The following is a 20,615-nucleotide window of genomic DNA, read 5'->3' as shown; positions in this document are numbered from 1 at the left end:
AGTGTAAAAATAAAAAGTGAACAGTTCAACAATATCTTCCAAGTGCAACAGGAACCTGGGAGTCCAGTGCTTAACTCACCCAGCTACCAGGAGTTGATCCAAATCCGGATTTTGTCAGTTTTTTTTTTTATTATGGTTATGAAACACCATCAATAATGATGTTCTAGGAACAAGACCACCATACACTCCACATTTACATAATCAACCGTTGCAGAGTCAGCTGTTTTTAAGTCTTCATCCGCAGTAACTGATGTAATATTCTGTTAACGCAACACAGACCTTCCTCGCATTTTGAAACACATATATCAACCCTGATCTGTTTACTATTCTGGCGACGTAGAACCACAAATAGTTCTCAACTTTTCACAATGAGGTCTGTGGATCAGCCCGAGCAGCACAGATATTGTTTCTGGAAACAGACTTCGCCATTGAGCTCTTCAAGTGTAATATTTGGGTTCTTTGAGCACCACGAACCAAATATCATTGACCTTAATTGTATCTGGATGGCGGCAGAAGTCTTCGCGGTTGAGATCTCAAAATGTGCCCAAATAAAACCAGAATCTTTATAGAAGGATGCAGTTCTGGCTTGTGATTGTATCTTTTTAAATTAACAAGGGAAAACAAGGCGTTAACATGCAGCACAATATTTGGGACATCATAGTACAACCGTACTACTAAGAATTTAAACAGAAGTCATAAAACTTGTCATCGAATTTGACAGGAAATATGCGTTGATGTTCTGCCAGACAGGCTCTGCTTCTGCTCTTCATACACTTTTGCTTTTCAATGAGTTTTCATTGTGTAGAAACTCAGAGTTGTCAGCTCAGCGGCCCTGCAGCTCAGGAAAGTCGTCACTTCAGGAGCAGATTAAGACATGACAGAGCGAGGTGAAGAAATGAGCAGGAGCACCAGAGGCTTCGAGTACAAAGGGAAGTGAAGAGGATGTCTGATGTGATGCCTCTGAGGCAGTCTTTGAACAGGGTGCATTCAGGGAGGATTTCTCAGTGCCTACACAAACATAAAGTCACCTACAGTATACATACACGTGTACGCACACACACACACACACCGATGACGCAGAGAGTGTCTAAGCTAAATCTGTTCCCGTCCTCCTCCGACAGATAATGAACACATCTATATGGAGCTGGATCAGAAGCTTTCCAAATACTGCCCCAAAGAATGGAAGAGAGAAGCCAGTAAGGTAAGAAATGATGTTCTGGATTATTGACTTTGGATCAGACGTTTAACAGTGAGCAGAGGACATTAAATCCCCATTTCAAAGGCAAGATGCAGTTTTAAAAATCAGTCAAAAATCTGGATTTATTAGAGCCTCTCCTCGAGCCTCAAGATGTATCTACATCAAATTCATTGTCAAGAGCGCCTTTCTCCCCACAGGAAGTGGAAATATAAACTGTCCCCTAAAAAGCCTTTTCTCTAAGTTTGACCAATACAGTGAATTGTGGGTGCGCATGAAACTGCAGAATATGACTTGATAGGTTTTGGAAAAGTGTGCTTATTCACAAGAGAGGCGACAGATGAGCGCTGGTTACCAGACTGAGCTGGTGAGCACAGGTTTGACTCTCTCTTCAGACTTGAGAGAACCGAACCTGGATAAACTCCAGGAAGTCACCATGACATTTTTTCGCAGTCTGTAACTCCCACTAAAGCCACAAATTGTTGTTTGTACACTTTGTTTGTGTATTGGTTAGAGAAATATTATGTTAACCAGCCAGCTCGAGAGGTGTTGAAACGCCTTTGTTTCAACATTTGAAAAATGTTTTCTTGTAACTAGCCAGTCTAGCTAACGTGTCATTGGAGTCATAGCCATTTATATATATGTGTTTGGGCTGTCCTTTTGTTTACATTTAATTACAGATTGTACCATTAATAGCAGATACAAATCAAGGAAACTGAACCCACCAACATGAGACATTTAAGCTCCTTTTAACTAAGGTATTCTTGGATATAAACTGATGCCAGATCAGCCCAGTTGGCAAACATGTTTTCTCATGTCACATTCACATCGCAACTGAGAAATGTAGTTTTTGTTTTTAACAGCTTGGGACACAGTTATATGGTACTCAGCTGCACCGTGAAGGCTTATAAGTAGCCTAAAGTGGTTGAACAATTCTCTAAATCCAAGCTTCAGTTCAGACCTTGATTTTTATACCACAGTTTGGTTCATGCTTCTTTTTTTTGTGAGCAGCTTTTTGTCCACTTTTGGACGGCGCAGTGGTGGCAGCAGGTTGGATGGGATTACAAGGCTGCGACCCATGACCATTCTAATGAACTATTACTTGTGTAGTCTGATGGAAGGATTACAATCATGCTGTTTCAGAAAATAAACAAGATTTCCACTCGTGTTATTTTCCAGGGCATCGACCAGTTCGGGCCTCCGATGATCATTCACTTCAGGGCTCAGTATTACGTTGAGAACGGGAGATTGATCAGGCAAGTAAAGCTCCTCGACTGACTGCACGCGGTTTATAGCCTCACAGAACATTCAATCGCTGTACAACCTGCCCTCCCATCACTCACTTAACCTTTAATCTGATTAATGTTGCTTTCCATGTGCCCTGCAGTGACCGGGCAGCCAGGTACTATTACTACTGGCACTTGAGGAAACAGGTGCTGCTCTCTCAGTGTATCCAACGGGAGGAGGCCTACTTCCTCCTGGCAGCCTTCGCCCTGCAGGCTGACCTCGGCAACTTCAAACGTAACAAGCACTTTGGGAAGTACTTTGAACCAGAAGCCTACTTCCCCCCGTGGGTGAGTATGTCCAACAAGCACCGCATGTGGGCTGAACCCTCACATGTGAAATTTATCAGAGAAGAAAAGATGATTTAAGATGACTGACCGTCATTCCTTTACCTCCCTGTTCACACCACAGCCCATCTGGCTCTTTGCTGTCCTGCAGCACCCCGTCACATCCTGTATTAATGTCGAGGCCAGTGTGGCTAATGTAAAGCTTATCGCTCTCAGGATTTTATTGTGGAGGAGTTGTTTTTTTTAATATTTCATCATACATTCCATTTTGTTTAGTATTAGAGCTGAAACTAACAGTTATTTTCATCATCGAAAGACTTGCTGGTTATTTCTTGATTAATCAGTGAGTTGATTTGTCTATAAGACTCACGGATATTTCTTCAAAAATATCAAATATCTTCAATCCTCAGTGATTTCACCTGTATTTGAGAATATTTTTTATTTGAATATTAATGTGAATCAAAATGTGACTTTTGAGGTGCCGTGGAACGAAAAGCTTCTAACTCAGTAACTGTTATAGTATAGTCTTAATTCCCTTCTGGTGTGAGGCGGCGGTGTACACAAGTAGCTTCAAAGTAATGTTAAATGTGACTAACGCGGTTAACACATTGCCGTATTAGACTGGTAAATCCTTCTGCAGTAAGTCTGTCTGATGTCTCAGTGAGTTAAAGTGAACGTCCTTGGAAAACATCAGTGACATAAACAGGTCTCTGCTTAAACAGACCCGAAATAAAATGCTGCGTCACTGACTGAGGAGATGAAACATACAGTAAAGGTGTGTGTGAGGCCGTCCGGCTGTGTTCAGTGTCCTGGCCTGCACCGTGAATACAATGTGTGGGTCTATAGCCACCTTCCATTAATCACGCCGGACAAACACGTAGCGACAGCTCCACATCTGAGCATGTGGGATAAAAGAGAACTGGGGCACGAAATGTATTTTCGTCCCTGGAAGTGGCACACGCACTGTTGTTCTTTTTAAATCTTGAGAAATGCTCTGGCTGACACGGCTGTTCTGGCCGCACTGGCAACCCCCCCACCCCCACCACCACCACCCCACCACCACCACCACCACCATCCTCTACCTCTCCGGCTGTGACAGCCACGCCCGTCTGATTGCCCTTCACTTCCTGTAATTAGCCTCCTGTCTGCTTATCGCTACTTGAAACCAGCAGCGGCAGGAAATTGTTTGATGATGAGCGTTACCCTACAGTAAACCTCCCACAGATTTAGCTGCTCAGAAAGCTTACTTACAAAACCTTCAGAAGCCATATGCGCAGCTTAATGAGTGCGTTTCCTGTTTGTGCCTCTGGCTCCTGTTCAGTCTCCAGGTTGACATCTGTCTGCCCTGCAGCAGGGACCTTCATTACCCTCATTGGCATCCTGTGCTGCCAATCTGCTGTAATGTGTCAGTACAACTTCAGGGCAGCCAGGCCTGACGTTTCCCGCTTTCTCTCCCGGCACAGGTGATAGCCAAGCGCGGCCGTGAGTACATCCTGAGGCATATCCCGAACATGCATAAAGACCAGTTTGCTCTCACAGCTTCAGAGGCACACCTCAAATACATTAAGGAGTGTGCTCAGCTTGATGACGTCACCGTCCACTACTACAGACTCTACAAGGTGAGAGATGGAACACAGTGTCAGTCCAGGTTGTTGAATCTCTACATATTACTTACTACATATGTTAAAGGCTTGTCTTGCACCTAGTCACTTAACTGGACATACCTTCTGTATTGGATTGGATTGCATTTTAGACTAAAACTGCTACTGACACTACTTAATGTTTTGCTTTCTTGGATATTTAATGTATTACTGTGACAAAAGTCAATGTTTCAGTTTCAGTTCTGATACAGTTGTACCAATACTGGCATCGAAATATTGTTGCATTGCCAGTTTTTCATTTGTCTAAGGGATCCTTTCATCGCAGCTCATTGGATTTCAGATTATTCTGCTGTATCAGATTTGACTTGATCTTCACCCAATAAATATTTGATCTCATTTCTTTCGACAGGACAAGAAAGAAGTAGAAGCTTCTCTTACATTGGGGCTGACTTTACGTGGCATTCAAATATTCCAGGTATAACACGTTTTCTCAAGACTTCACTGTTTTGGTGTTTATTTACTTTTTTGCACATTCCTGATTTCTGAAAAGACGAGCATTGCACTGTTTTATAACAGTAATATCTTCGTGTTGTATTGATTCCTAAAAATCTGCCAGTGTGGTCGATCATTTCAGCCTCTGCTGAAACCTCTGTTTTTGAATTGAATAACTTCATGTATCTAAAGTTTGTGTTTTGAATGTAGTCTCTGACTTTTTTCTAATATAATATAGCTTAAAAAATAAAAAATATTGCGTTTTCGAATGAACATGAACAACAGTAGACATACACTGGGTCCTGAGGAATTCAGTTCAACATTGCACTACATTGGTTGAACGATGACTCTGCTCTACTCTCACTTTTGCAGCCTGTTGCAGCAGCGTTGTCATTGTTGAGCTGAAAAGTAAAACTGTACCTGTAACTCTTTTTCTCCATGTGTCTGTGTTGCAGAACGTCGGGTCTGTGAGGCAACTGTTGTACGACTTCCCCTGGACCAACGTGGGAAAGCTGGTATTTGTGGTGAGTCAGATGCACCATCACACCTTTTTCCAACACGTAGCCCAGAGAAACATTTTACACCTGTAATGTATTTTTATTTTGGCTTGTTTTTTTTTTTTTTACACTTACTTCAGCGATGACGAAACCCAAACATCTCCTGGCTTATGGGGGATGTTTGCGATGTTTGTGTGCTCAGCGTTGTGGACATTTTTACGCAGGTTTTTTTTTTTTTTTTCACCACACTGCTGTTTTATCTTAACCCTGCGAGTCCTCTGGAACTAATCAGGGATTTCGCAAAGACCCTCCTTCCATGTGCACACACACACGTGCAGACATTGTATACTGTAAACACACATCATGTATAGGCAGCAATATTTTCTCTCGTATGATACACATGCCTTCATTTTATCAGTTATGACTGGTATCCCTTTGAAGGAAATCCTGTTAAATCTCCTCGTCTGGGCTCTGAGTCATCCCGTCGTTAAGCTGAGCACAGCAGTCGGCTAATTTGCTTCTATAGGGGTTTCTGTTATCGCAGGAAGCCCAAGGAGCTTACTATATATCTGTTTCACTGTGACGGCTTCACGGATTCTGCCAGTGAGCTATTAATCACAAGAGAGGTCATTATTGCTTATCAGTGCTGTTGCACAAAAACAAGCCCTTTTGACTCTAATTCGGCTACGTCTTTGGTTTTATCCATTTGAAGGGACTTTAGCGGCAGGTTTCATGACTGAAAGGCTGCTGAGAGACTCGCTTTGTTGTCCCAGAAGGTTCTCATTCAAGAGTAGAGTTTGGCTCCGTCCTAATTTTGGTGCAAGCAGCCGTTGCATCTGCCACACAGTTCACGGTGAAGACATCCTGTTTTCCTCATTCTTGTTTTCTCGGCGGTTTCCTCGCGTCTGCCGTCTGCAGCGTCGTGAGAGTGAAGCGGTCGGTGGCGCGGCTGTGGTTCCACTGTGGATGCGAAGGGCCTCTTGTGGCCCCGTCCCGCCCTTCTCCTGAATAACAGGCTTTCTCCTCCACCCCACCCACGAGTCACGTCATCCAACACCGCTGCCACCACGGCTGCAGCTATGGCCGAGCGAGCCAGAGTGCTCAGCAGGGCGGAGGGACGTGTGGGTCAATAAACACCAGATGTTGCAATGGTTTCAGGGGGATTTTCTTTTCAGGATATTGGCATGGATGACTTCAGCTCGTCTTTGTATCAAACTTTAACATAAGGAGTGCTATATGAAAATGGGAGTCAGTGTTTCTGATGCAATAATGCCTTTCCTGAGCCTGTGAAAAGTTTGACGTTCTCCCTGTGAGAGAGCTGAAAAGAAGTAATCACCCTCGTCTCCTGTGGTGTTGGATCTGAGACTCCGTTCCTCGCCAGTACTCTGATTCATGCTGGTCTTGTTGAGGGATTGTTGGATAAAAACGGCCCCTGGGTGCTGCTGGGAGTTTTTCCGACGTGTGTGGCCCGTTGCGGAGGGGTTGTTGGACGAGGGAGAAGGTCGTCCAGCTGTCCTGAGCAGAGAGTTTAGACGGACTGACCATGTGAACTGCATGAAACAAGAAACTTTTCTAAGCGGCGTCTGAATACCTTTTAATAACCCGCCACTTGACACCAGTCTGCTGCTGTGTGTTTTTTGGTCTGGAATAGTTGCCACCAGCAGAGATGCCACTGATTCAGTATGAATCCCACATCTAACAAATTCATAGCTACAGTGCCAACAGGGACTCCTCGTAGTTAATGAATCAAATCAGGACTCGCCAGGGTGCAGATCTGGCAAAAACGTTAACGACTTTATGCTAAAAATGAGTCAAACATTTGCCACATTCATGTCATGTGGGACGGTGGTAGAGATGGGAACGATTCCCGAGGCTGAAGGCCAGAGTTAATGGAGTTCTCTCCGAGCATGATGGGAACTGTGGTGCCAAAACTCTCTGATTGATGCCACATGCAAATAAGAAAAACAGTCAATAATACATCAATAATCTTTTTATTGACGGTACTGAGGCTCATCAATAATGATCATAAGAATTCTGTCATAATCTCTTCTTTTTTCTATCGAGACATAGCATGTCAAATGAGGGGGAGTCTTCTGCAGGTAGTCTACATGTAGTTATTGTCAGTCTTGATTGCGAGTTACTAATGTTACTGCAGATCACCTTCAGAGTCTTAATCTGTCAAGATGATGGACAGCCTTCAGATATACTTCACACTTTCAGACCTTTCAGTTTAATCCAAACCAAAGTTAAAGTCCTGAAACCTGTCTGAATGAATCAGCCGAACCTCCATCGAAGTGAGTCGATGTCAGTCAGCATTAAATTGAACCCCGGCTCAGTTCATTTCTTATATGAAAATATTTTCTAGGATGATTCAAACTTTTGGACCAATTACAGGGAATTCTGGCAGGCGAAAACAACACAGCTGAGCAAAAATGTGCCACGGCAAGACATAATGAGAGGAAAGTCAGTTGGCAAAAACTTGCAAAGTTTTCAACACTTTTCAATAATTTTGTGAGAGAGCGAGAAACACAAAGAGAGGGAGAGAACTGACTGACTAACACAGATCACGTATTCGATGACGGGGGGCTGTAGGAATGTCTGGTGTAGTTCTTCAGTGATGTGTAAAATAAAATAAGAAAAACTGGATGTAGAGATGTTGTGTCAAAACAGTTTGAAATGCATGTCTACAACATCAAAAGTACCAAGAAGATCATGTGTGAAAGTAACAGCAAGATGAATAGGATGCCTGGCTAAGACATGTTAAATGTAAATACGCCCCAGTGAGCCATGGACCACGGAGAACAGACATCTCCTGCAGCAGTGACCTGCTCTGCCTCGCACAGTTTGGCTCGCTCACACGTGCCCGCTGCCCAGTATGATTTCAGTGTTTCAGCGGTGGCCACCAGGAGCTGCAGAGGGGCACTTAGAGGTTAAAGACAAATACTCGACCTGAGGGATGGCAGAGAACTACTTCTTCTTCATTTTCCCACCCACAGTTTCCCCGCAGGTCCGGGAAGTCTTTCAGCCTCAAAGACACCTCGGCCAAGAGAAAATGAGCTTTTATAGGAAAACCGCTGTCACTTCTTTTATGAACTCATTTCCCTGTAGTACAAGCTGGATACCTTTTAATGTGCTTGCCTACCTATGCACAGGCTTTAAACATACTTGGATGAAGCTGGTTTCTTTTTAAAAAAAAAAGTCTGGATGAATAAAGTGAAAGCTCAGTCCTGTGGTCAAAATGTGCAGCTCTTTGCATTTTCCAGGACTTTAAACCCACCCGTTGCCTTTGAAAGTCCAAACCCTTGCAGAAATGTTTATAGGTCTGCATTGTAAACAACCCCGCTGACACTAAAGACAGCTGTTATTGAGGCGCGTCCCTGCCAAAAGAAAGGGAGAAAGCACAAATCCGCCATTTTAGTTTTTCCATGCATTCAGCCAACATGTCGTCTTCCTGGAGAATCACCAAAGCTGCTTCAAAAATGCGTCGTTTCAGAGTCTCAAGACCAGATATATGAGCTGATTGCTGCATTGTGTTTGGCTGCAGAGTAGTTTTAAGAGCAGACTCTGCTCCTCCTCTGTGGTTTGCCTCCGGGCCTTACTGGCTCATAATCGTAACTTGAAATCTACATTCCTATTTCATAATCTTATATTACTGCTTGCTATAAATCACAGAGTCCTGTAATCAACATTCATGTGATTCTTTTTTTTTTTTTTGCCCTCTCCTCTCGCTCTCTCAGGGAAAGAAATTTGAAATCCTCCCCGACGGTTTGCCTTCGGCCCGCAAGCTCATCTACTACACCGGTTGTCCCATTCGCTCCCGCCACCTCCTGCAGCTGCTCAGCAACAGCCACCGGCTCTACATGAACCTGCAGCCGGTCCTCAAACAAGTCCGTCGGCTGGAGGAAAACGAAGGTATTTTTGCACATCGATACGTATTCAGTCACTTGCTAACTGCCAACATCAGCACACATTCCGATAAATAGCCAATAATATAAATGTCACAATATCAGGTCTGTAATTTATCAATAAGATATAAGTACTATGTCTTAAATGTGTTTGTATTTGGCTGATTTCAGAGAAGAAGCAGTACAGAGAGTCATACATCAGCGATGCTCTCGAACTGGACATGGATCATCTGGACAAACGTTCCAGGGCCAGCGGCAGCAGCGCAGGGAGCGTCTCTCATCACAAACGTCTGTCCCGCCACTCCACGACCAGCCACGGCAGCTCGCACACCTCCGGCATCGAGACGGACAGCTTCAGGGCCCCCGGTCAGGCCCCGCACAGGCCCCTACGAACCTGCAGCTCGTCCACAACCAGCCACGGGAGCTCACACACCTCCGGCATCGAGAGCAGCGGCAAGGAGCGCACACTAGATGATGACGGTAAGAGTTGATGCTTTATCCACAAGTATTTACTGTACATATTCAATAATATCAGAGAATAAGAGAAAGGTACCAGAACGGAATGTTTCATTTGTAATTATTCAATATAGACAACATTTCTCTCTTCAGAGATTGAGATGCTGGTGGACGACCCCAAAGACTACGAGGAGCTTCATGAGATGGCTCTGGACCAGGAGCTGTGTATCCACATCACAGAGGACATGTTGACCATGTCGCCTGATCAGAGCAACGGATACTCAGGTACAGATGCCGTCTCACTGATGTCAATCTACAGTTTGAAGTTTGGAAATGTAGCGGAACAGAAATGTTGTTTTATCCTCCTCGTTAAAAATGTAGTTTATCGAGTGAAGAGTCAACCCCACGGCGCACAAACATATCATCAATCATAAAGAAGCTTGTAAATCTAGGGTAAATTATTTCTATATCTGTTTATCTATAAGGACTCACACAGTGAGAGTTGTTTCATACTGTAGCTAAATGTTCATCATCTTTCCTCCACAGGACTGATCGTGAAAGATGTCAGCTCCTCCACGTCCAGCTCCTCTGAGACCGTCGTCAAGATGAGAGGACAGAGCATCGAGTCCCTGCCACAGGTAAATCAGATCTAAGACACAGCAGTATGTTCGACTGTAGTAACACAATATCAATGCATGGCAAGATCCAAAAAAGTAATGTTTGGATAAATGCATTGAAGAAAAATATAGTTTCTATATGTAGTCTGCAGAATAATATTTGTAGTGATGTGGAAGATAGCAGATCGTATTGCAGCTGTTTGGTTTTCATCCCTTATCTTTTTCTCAAGGGGATGTTGAAGACAATCAGTTCTTTGTTTTGCAATAGTACAAAGTAAAGCGGTTAAAGATACCTGCAGCGTAGGCTTTGATTTATACTCCAGTGTCAGATTTCACCCGTAGATTCACACGGCGGCTGTTTTCCCCTGATATCACGCTCACGGTGGGAGGCTCAAACACCAGGATAATGTTATACAGCTGTAAAGATAGAGAATCTGACAATTATTTATGATTTCACAGCTTCCTGTTTCTTTAGAAACAAGTCAATGGATAGCTGAAGTCTTTTGTCATTTTTAAACGTCTGCAGCGTTTTTATAATATCCGGTTTGTTGCTCTCCTCCCGCAGACATCTGCGTGCAGGAAGCCTCAGTCTTCGACCGACCGGCACAGCCAGTCTCTTGACGACGTCCGGCTCTACCAGAAGGACTGCCTTCAGTGGGCGGAGCTCTGCCAGGACACCGCCCACAGCTACACGTTTGGCTGCGCCCAGGAGCTGAGCGACGGCGGCGGCTATCAGAGTCTCGCCGATCAGCGCGCCGGCATGCTGAACGAGCAGCACCCGTTTCCCATCAAGAGAACCAACAAGTACTTTTCCCTGGACCTGACCAGCGAAGAGGTCCCCGAGTTTGTGGTGTGACGGAGGTGGATACAGGGTGGCCTCAGGGTGACCTGTTCTGCTCCTCCGTGTCAGACGTGGAGATGTTTCAGCCCTCAGGGAATAAGTCGAGAGGAGGGAGCGCTGGAGGTGGTTTCTATTCTTGGCAGAGATGGGTGAAGTGGCAGCAAGTTGGCTGTCGGATGAATAAGACATAATAAACGAACAAAGATGGAGGATTCTGGCTGAAACTTTTAACAACGAACACTGGGTTTAAGAGAACCTGTGTCTTTAAAACAAAACCTGAGCTGCTCCCCTGAGTGAAAGGAAACAAAAGGGATCTTCTTTTAAAAAACATTTATATTCAAATCTGTCTCCTCCAGACCGGTTTCAAGAACCACAGGTCGTGTTGGCTGTATAATGAAGTCACAAAAAGACTTTGAGTGCATTCACGTGGGCTTACAGCAGACAGACTCATGCACAGACATGAAGAGCATATCAAAGATTCTCTCTGGAGGACGCAAAGGACAAAATCACTCTGAGCTACGAACCAAAGATGAGAAATGGAAATAAACTGAAACGAAATGTCCGACTTATTCTCAGCGTGCAGCCATGACGGAAACGTTTCAGAGTCGTGTTGGGAGGGAAGACGAACCCATAATCCTTCTTCGACGCCACTTCATTTTACCTCAACAGGAAGTGCAGTGTGCCAACTCCCCGCTCTCAGACTGGACTCTTAATCATGTGAACACACACCCGACGTGCCTTCACACTCTATGCAGGTGTCAAACCCTCGCCTTGACAATCACACACCCTCCACACACACCTTCAGTCATTTTTTTAAAAGATCCAAGCCATCAGAATTCAAAGCTCTGTTTTATTTTTAACACACAACACTGAAGCAGATCAAGCCGGTCTCTCAGCATCTTAAATGTCAGAAAGAGTCGATTTCAGACTGTTTCATGTCCTGTAAAATCCCGGGAGGAATGAGGTCGAGTAAGTCCCCACATGTCCTGACGTGCGTTGAGTTTGTTGCCACAAAAGCTTCCCTGTAATCTAGACTCAAAATGGAGCCCGGGCTGGCTGTCAGCCAAAACAAACTACTTTTTGTTGCACACATGTCCGTCTTCCTTTCTGCCCGGTTTTTTATTTCACTCTGTTAAGTTCCATCTATCATTTGAAACTGGAATTTGTTACATTTTTTATTTCCCATCCCTCTAGTTTTACCTGAGGTCTCTTTGCACGTTGTGTTTTTTTTTTTTTTTTTGTATGAACTGTCCAGACTTGTGTATGTTAAACCTTTGATTTCAGTCAGTATTACAAGCAAATGTATGTGACAGTATTAAGGAAGTGTGATGTTTGTGGCTCTAAACGAGAAAGACTGTTTCTTTTTTTCTTTTTCATTTCTGTGGAAGCTGACAGGATGTGTCACAAGCTCGTATTTCTCACAAACGGTATGGATGAGGACAGGAGCTGTAGACGAGGTGATTCTACACATTAATCATGCAGCTGAAATTCAAAGTGCCACATTACATCTTCGTCTGATTCAAATCCACGCTGCCGTGCATCACGTTTATAGCTTCTCTGCGCTGAAACTCACTCTTCAACTACATGTTTGATTCAGGTGGAAAACACTGCAACACAACCTTTTATCACGGTCACTGAATTATGTTTCGATTTCAAAGTATCAATGAATTGTCAAGAAGAAATGGAAAAGATTGATATTTAAGGAAAAGTTGAGATGTTGAGAAATACACGTATTGTTCTTCGGGTAAATTAAAGTTAAGTGAATATTTATTTAACGGTTAACAAAAGATGAAATGTTCATAAACCATTTATTGAGCAATTGTAAAGGTTTAAGTTCCATCTTTATAATAACAATAATTAAAAAGCTTATTTGTTTTGCATGTTTCAAAACCAAAGTGCTCCACAATAAACACAATAATTAAATAAAAAGCAATAAAAGAATAAAATGACGCTTAATGGATACAACTCTTGTGAATTGATGACTTGTAACAAAAAGTTGTTTGAAAATTATTTATAAAGCCTTTCATCGTTTGTTTACAGTGAAAAAAAACAATTCACACAAATTTAAATAACTTTTAATTGACCGTTCATGAACGATGTCTGTTCACTAAATATGAAGCTACAGCCGGAAGATGTTTAGCTTAGCATGAATAGCCTCAATCTAGAGAGAGAGAATTCCAATGACGTCACACGTCAGCAAAATTGTTTATTTCTATTGTCATCTTCCAACATAAATGAAACATTTAGAGATAAATAGTTAAACACGGTGGTCCGACTTCTCTGTTTCATGTACTGTGTTGCTTTGCTAGCGTCTCTCATATTGACCCAACCCAACAGACTTCGAGTTAGTCCAAGTATTATTATTAATGTGATGTGGGAGCATCAAACATGCATTTTAGATGAATGAGATGTGTACACTTTAAAATGACATCATGAGAAAAGACTATAGTGTGTGATGCAGTGGTTTTCTACCCTTAAATCAACCTAAACAAACATTGTGATTGGTTCGACCCGTCGTTCAGCAGGTGGTAACAATATTTTAAGGACTGCGTATTAGCCAGGAGATTACTGCTCTCAATTAAGAAATAATTCAGCGTGCAACTCACTGAAAATAACAAAAAACATGGTGGCTGTTTTTTGTACAGGTCAAACAAACATGCTACCAAGTGACCATCAGAGGTGCTGGTTGGTTGGAGCCATGTAAGCTTTTTCCCCCGTTTCCCCAGTCTTTATGCTAAGCTAAGCTAAACTAACCTGCTGCTGGTGGTAGCTTCACATTCATCCCACAAACATGAGAGCGTTATCAATCTTCTCATCTCTTTGTGGGAATAAGCGCATTTCCCCAACATGTCGGACTCTTCCTTTAAATGTGTAGCGTTCACTGTGTTGCATGATTTTAACGTCCTATCTTTAGGTGTCCGTCAGCAAAACACAAACAAACAAAATGACTCAGCTACTTTTAATTTACTCCATTACTGTGTTGCCAGGTCGAGCTGTACGATGTGTAATTTCGTCTCCATGTGGCTCAGAACTCCAAACTCGCTCTTCATCACAGTCATTCAGATCACTGAGTCATTCCAGTTCAGCTTTAAGTAACTATTACCACTCAGACACACGGTCTCTCGCATTACTGGTGACGCAGCATCTAAGCAAAAGGTTTTTAAAGGAATACGTTTGTGTGATACGTGAATTTGATACTATGTTATTAAAAGGAAAAAAAAACAACTTCTATATTTCTTACGGTTTATTTCTTTCACTGTTTTAAGCTCGTGATTATCTCTTCTCATTAATGGAAAACATCTAAGGTCATGTTTTGATGGATGATGATGTTTCTTGTATTAAAACAGTTATGTGTTTAAGGTACATAGCCATACAGTCATAACCCACGTCCTTAAAAGTCTTTCGTAATTGTTCTAACTCTCCTTTTTTCTGACTTCAACATATGGTCGCACTTACGCTGTGTAAGAGTCTGTATGTCTGTGTCCATAATCCTTTCTGTGAAAGGATCCTCCCTTCAGGAAAACGTTAAAGGTTCTTTTTTTTTTTTTTTTTTTTTGTCACCCTGTAGTTAAAAAAACTGATTTGTTATTATGAAGTCTGGTCTGTGCCTTCTTGGTACTAATGCCCTCAATATCCAATAAAAAGGTACATTTATTTGCCAAAGTTCTGCTGGTGTGTGGTGATTTCAGTGAATGTTATTTTCCAAAAATGTAAAAAAGAAACTCAAATAAAAAAACACTCAAGTTCTAGGCACTTTACTTTTGAGCCCTCGTGGCTGTTAATCTACCCAGAAAACAGTAACAGAAAGTTAATATTTTGTATGTTTCACACAAATTACAACTAAAACTGCCTCTAAAATATGATAATAATGATAATCGGATAAAGAATATTTCTGTTTGTCAGAGGGAAGGTACCTGAATGTTAGTCTGTGCTGCCCTCTGCTGTTCACTCGCTCTCACTCATTTTCCAGGTGTGTAAGTGTTTCTTTAGTTTGGCCTGAAGGTGGCGGTGTTGTCTTTAACATGAGACACAAGCTGTCCATTTTAAATGTGATGTATCAGCTCATAAGCAAAACACAGTCACATAAATATAGTAGATCTTCTTGAGTCTTAAATGAGACTTTATTCATCCCCTACTTGAGGAAATTTAGTTGTCAGAGCGGCTCAAGAGTCAAAACAGAGGCGGGGAATCTAGATCCTGTATCTTTCAGTTTCACCTCTCATGCAGGAGGCTTCTTCAGTTCTAACTTCACAATCTCCTAAGCTAATCAGTCTCCCCTCACCTGTGCCTCCACCTCAGCCCCACCCAACAGTACCATGAAACTCAGCTCCGGCTTCAGCACCTGCCGTGCCACTGGCCTGAGCCAGAGCCCCTATCAGCTATCAACTATCTCTTTATTTGGTTTCAGATTGGCTCTTGGCAACCATCGAGCTCCATGATACAAACCATCCCTGCCTGGATGTTCCACGATAATGTTGAGAGGAGGCAGAGAAGACAACTTGTACTAAAAACACAATTCAAAGTCACAAAGCAGTCCAGCGCCTGAGCCACACTTCCTGTTGGAGCAGTGTGTGACGGCTGCATGGCTGAGCTGCTGCACACGTGTGTGTCCACGCAGACTGTCCCACAGAGATAAACACACTGTTGAAACTCCAAGAAAACACTGGTGTGAGGTCTGTGACGACATTAAATAGGAGAGGGTGCATCACAATCAGCGCATTTCCTTGAGGGATAGTTAATCCATCAGATGCCTTCGTTCTCTCACACAGGTAAAAAATGCTAAAATGCTGCATTGTCAATGTCAGTTTAATTGGGTGACTGTTAATGGACCTGGGTGGGAACACTGCATGGATATGTGGCTTTGTTATTTTGCAATAAGGAAAAGATGCAGCAGCAACATTTCAATATGGAATAATGTTGATTTAAACTCGGGTTTTTTCAGCATAAATCCAAAATTGTCCCACATCTTTTGGCAGTATCCAAGATTTAGAATATTTTTTTATATTCAGCGTTAAACAGATTTATGATTCCTGTTGATGCTACGCTCCTGTATCTTGGTATTTGTGTAAAACAATGTTTACTGCCAGTGGGAAAGCGATTACAAACAATTAGAACGACCCTGAGCCTGCAGGCCTCAGGCAGTGGACGGACCTGATGGAGGAGAATCTTTGTAATGGAGATGATGACTTTCTGTCTGAGTTGTAGAGGAACAATCCTCCTCAGAGAACAGGAGTAACGGGCCGTCTATAACATGCTAGAGGCGATCGTACCGTCCTGTGAATATCTAGAGATAATAAAGGACGTGTGGCATCGTGATGACTTAACGCTTTGTGTTTTGTTTGAATAAAGAGTTAAAAGAAAATGTAAATAATAATCGAAAAGAAGAGCTACGCGTGGCACATACAGGCAGAGAGAGAGAGAGAGGGGGACCATTAAAGAGAAAACATGGATGCTCTCCTCAGTGAGCTCCACTTCCTCCTTCCTCCACCACAGATAACGTCTCTCCCTCTCTCTCCCTCTCTCTCCCTCTCTCTCTCTCCCTCTCTCTCCCCTCCGAGCTCCACAGCTGTACAGGAAATCAGTCATCCACCATCCACTGCTGTCGCCATGGCAACACAGAGGGGGAAATCCATTCTCCGTCTCTCTGTCACCAACAACCAACCCCCCCCTCCCCACCTCCTCCCTTTCTCCCTCTCCTTTTTTCTTTTGTCTTGCTGATTTAGGTGTAGCTCTATTCAGACCGTGGTGTTGTTTTTTTTTGTGCTGTTGCTGTCGTTGTTTGCTGACCTTTAAAAGAAAAAAAAAAAACCCTCATGTTTGATTAATTTTCGGGAGGTTTTCCTCTCATTTTTTTCATTCTGTTCTGATACTTCCATACGTCTTATCTCCTCATCTGTGAGCGCCTGTGTGTGTGTGTGTGTGTGTGAGATCATTTGAGCCGATTGTTTGAGAGTATTAGGTGACAGTGCGTCTCCAGCAGCGGTGGTGACCTCTCCGTAAATCCCATGGAGCATTGGGGCAGAACAGGCGGGGCGGCTCTGCTCAGCTCAGGCCGGCAGCTGCCTGGAGGAGCCAGATGGTCGAAAAAAAAATCTGAAATGAAAATCCAGGCCCCTCCTCCACCGCCGGTCGTGATAACCCCACCCCTCGTGCACACACACACACACACACACACACAGAGGATCATCTGAGCATCCTTCACCCTCCTCCACCTCACCTAAAATCACCTTTTGCTTTGTGAATATTAAACATGACCACGTTTAACCTAAACTGACGGAGCACGCAGTTTTACAACCCTCTAAAATTGTCAGTCTGGATCCAAGGTAGCTTCTCCTCATTCCTGAAAAGCTGACTTGTCGTCTCAGCTCCACCCTTGGTACGAAACGGCACCTTTTAACGCGGTAGAAAGGGCGATTTCCAAGTGATATCAACACTGCGAGTCACCACATCTGCCCCCCCTTCTCCTCTCAGAGGTGGATTAGCAGCTCTTAATAAACCAGCCTATTAACCAAAACAGCTGCACGGACACCACAGGCTTCAGAGATGATCCCCAGAGCCGATAATAAAACATAGTAATCAGATTACTAATAAACAAATCTCTGGGTTTATCTCTTTTCCAGTGATGGAGGGAGCGATGGAGGGAGGGAGGGGTCTCGCTCTGACCGTCTCTGCTCAACAGGGCCGTTCCATGCTCTGGTTCAGGGCGATGAATACCAGTGAAATAGTTAGCTTAGCGTAGGCTAATGGATAAACATCGGAGACACGCTCGACATTGTAAGAAAAAAGTAATGGACATGATTAAAGTGGAGTTCTAAGCGTTTATGAAAGAGTCACACGATTCCTCTGATGATTATAAATCACCGATAACAGCAAACGAAACACAAAACTCCTCGTGGTCACTTCAACTGAAATTAGGTGAACTGTTCAACCGGATAGCTAAAATAATCCATCGCCTGTTGTCGTCAAAGTACTGGAAAAACACTGTCGAAATAGTTGATTGAAAGAAATCGCTTGGTATCGTTAGCTCAGATTAATGAAAAATCTAGTGAGCTAGAAGTACGGAATTACCTGTGGACATCAAATTGATAGATAAACACTCAAAATATTGGATAAACTGTAACTGTAATTAAATTGTTGACATAGCAAATAAAAGTAGTTCAATGGTTAAATGATTAGAATACTTAGCCCAAAGTATTAATCAATAAATATAGAGTTATGATAAATATCAATAAGCTGAATGTTAAAGATTTGAAACAGCAAGTCGAGTAGTTTGAATGCAAACTTGAACACAGCTCTCTAAAATATTCAGTAGTCTATAATTGATGGCGTCAAACAACATCCAGTTAATAATCAATTCATAAAATTAAATTAGGGACATGACGGAAGGAGCCGGCCTGAGCTGACCCGACGGTTTGAAGGCATCAGGCTCAAACGGTTGGTAATCACTGACTCATGGGACTCAGGGAAAGGCTATCACAGATCAATGTTGTATCCTGGTGACAAAGACATTTCCTGTATTCTCCTCCAAAGGAACCATGACTCATTAATTCTCCATCTTCCTCCTCCTCCTCCTCCTCCTCCTCCTCCTCCTCCTCCTCTCTTCTCTGAGTCTTTCCTTGGACGTGCGCTGTTGCTGTTGTAAGTTTCGCGGAGAATAACAGCTGCATGAATGGAGCGGAGGAAAATGTGATTCATAGAAAACATGGCGTTGGGTTCAGACAGTAGGGCGAGAGGATGAGTAACGTCGAGCTGAGTCTCCCTGCAGGCAGAGACCGAACATGCATGAGAGCAGATGTACAGTATGCTCGTGCAAACACAGATGGACGGATATGTCAGCAGTGTACAAGACAAACATCCCAAACTAGGAAGCTTTCAAACAACGTACAAATCATATGAAATGTTGAGAAACACACAAAAGAGAGTCAGACTCATGAGTGCTTAGTTATGGCCTTTTAAATGAACTTAATTGCTGTGGCACTGCTTCAAAAGGATTTCTTTGTGTAGATGTGGCAAATGAAACCATCACACAGGCTAATTGAATGACTTAAGGTTCCAGGTTTGGGGTAAGATTGGATGAAACTTGGAGGAAGATTTAAACAAGCTGTTTTAAGGCATAACAGTGGATTGAGCTCAGCTAACGGCTAATTTCAGCATGCTAACATAGTCTTACTAACAATGCTAATGTGCTGATAGTCGCAAGGTAGGATGTTTTTACAATGTTGACAATTTCATTTTGTTTGCACGCCAACAATTGTGAATTAAAGCTGAGCAAAATATACAGGTGAGGATGATGGTAACGTCAGCTAACATGCTAGCATGGCTAAAAACAATCAAAATGGCGGATATGGGAAATGGATGCATCAGCTCATCGTCATGCATCCTGTGAATAGCAGTGTTTCAAAAAAGTTAAAAAATGAATAAAAATGCATGGCCACATCAAGATCTTTGGACAGGAGGCAGTGGAGACACTACTCATTATGTCCACAGGGGGCGCCAGAATCAATTAAGAAATGATTCTTTGTAGCTGCTTTAATATCTGACACGACCAACTGAAACATAGCTTTTCAGTTAGATTTAGGACACTTTTCACTTAGTTTTGAAGCTGCATTATTTCCACAGTGGCTTATATTAATGGATTCATCTTAAACCAAGAAATCCATAAAACTAAATTCTTGTATCTTACAAAATTGAGTTTGTGTGTTTTATAATGGATCCCAAGATGACACAGCTCTTACAATCTTCTTGCGATTCACTTCTAACAGGAATATATCACGTATGTATGAGACTAAAAACTTGGTGAAGGTAACAACTCTCCTCATGTACCCACCAGCTGCATGCACACACTCACACACCTGATCTTGTTGATCTCGTCTTAATTGAGTGCATCCTGTACATGCAGAAACTGTGTACGAGAAAGAGCCATGTGTGCAGCGCGCTGTTTGTTTATGCGTGTTGTTCCAACTTTGCTGCACAGTCGCTGGGAGCGTCGCTCTCTTTTTGCTTCAGCCTTTGATGCCTTCACTGTAATACACAAGCGGTCTAAAGATTAAAGCCCGGGCTCTGCCAGAGCGCATGTCGTGTGTGCAGCGCAGGATGTTGTTGTTGTTGTTGTTGTTGTTGTTGTTGAGGTTGGAATGATTTTTTTTCTTCTCATGCAACGCCTGAAATCATACAAAGGAAAACGTGACGTTAACGTGAGTCAAGAAGGCAGAAACAAGTGAGCCGCAAGCGCCCGCCTGAATATTTATCAAGATGGAAATCCAGCTGGTCCAGACTGTCAGCTTTCCTGCCATGCATTTGTTTACTGAAGGTGTTTAGAGAGACAGTCAAGGCTTTTCCTGTGGACCTTTGGGAGATGGAGGGAGGGTGTCCAGATAGCAGAGAGAGAGACAGAAAGAGAGAGGAGGGGAGGAGGAGGAGGAGGAGGGTAGATTTTTTTC

General features: G+C 43.0%; 1 protein-coding gene across 1 annotated transcript in view; it reads left to right on the top strand.

Annotated features, from left to right (window-relative positions):
* frmd6 (FERM domain containing 6) overlaps positions 1-14,838 on the top strand; it is a 28,284-nt gene extending 13,446 nt beyond the window's left edge. The window contains exons 4-14 of the mRNA XM_030391728.1: positions 1,122-1,201; positions 2,375-2,451; positions 2,583-2,769; positions 4,230-4,385; positions 4,777-4,842; positions 5,315-5,383; positions 9,094-9,268; positions 9,433-9,741; positions 9,871-10,002; positions 10,264-10,355; positions 10,900-14,838. Of these exons, the coding sequence (XP_030247588.1) occupies positions 1,122-1,201; positions 2,375-2,451; positions 2,583-2,769; positions 4,230-4,385; positions 4,777-4,842; positions 5,315-5,383; positions 9,094-9,268; positions 9,433-9,741; positions 9,871-10,002; positions 10,264-10,355; positions 10,900-11,190 (1,634 nt within the window). The 3' untranslated portion in view covers positions 11,191-14,838. The remainder of the gene's footprint in view (positions 1-1,121; positions 1,202-2,374; positions 2,452-2,582; positions 2,770-4,229; positions 4,386-4,776; positions 4,843-5,314; positions 5,384-9,093; positions 9,269-9,432; positions 9,742-9,870; positions 10,003-10,263; positions 10,356-10,899) is intronic.
* The last annotated feature ends 5,777 nt before the right edge of the window (positions 14,839-20,615 follow it).

The sequence above is a fragment of the Sparus aurata genome, chromosome 16 (genome assembly GCF_900880675.1).
Source record: "Sparus aurata chromosome 16, fSpaAur1.1, whole genome shotgun sequence".
NCBI lineage: Eukaryota > Metazoa > Chordata > Actinopteri > Spariformes > Sparidae > Sparus > Sparus aurata.
Note: the sequence above shows the minus strand (reverse complement) of the source record. Positions and strands in the feature narration are given on the sequence as shown.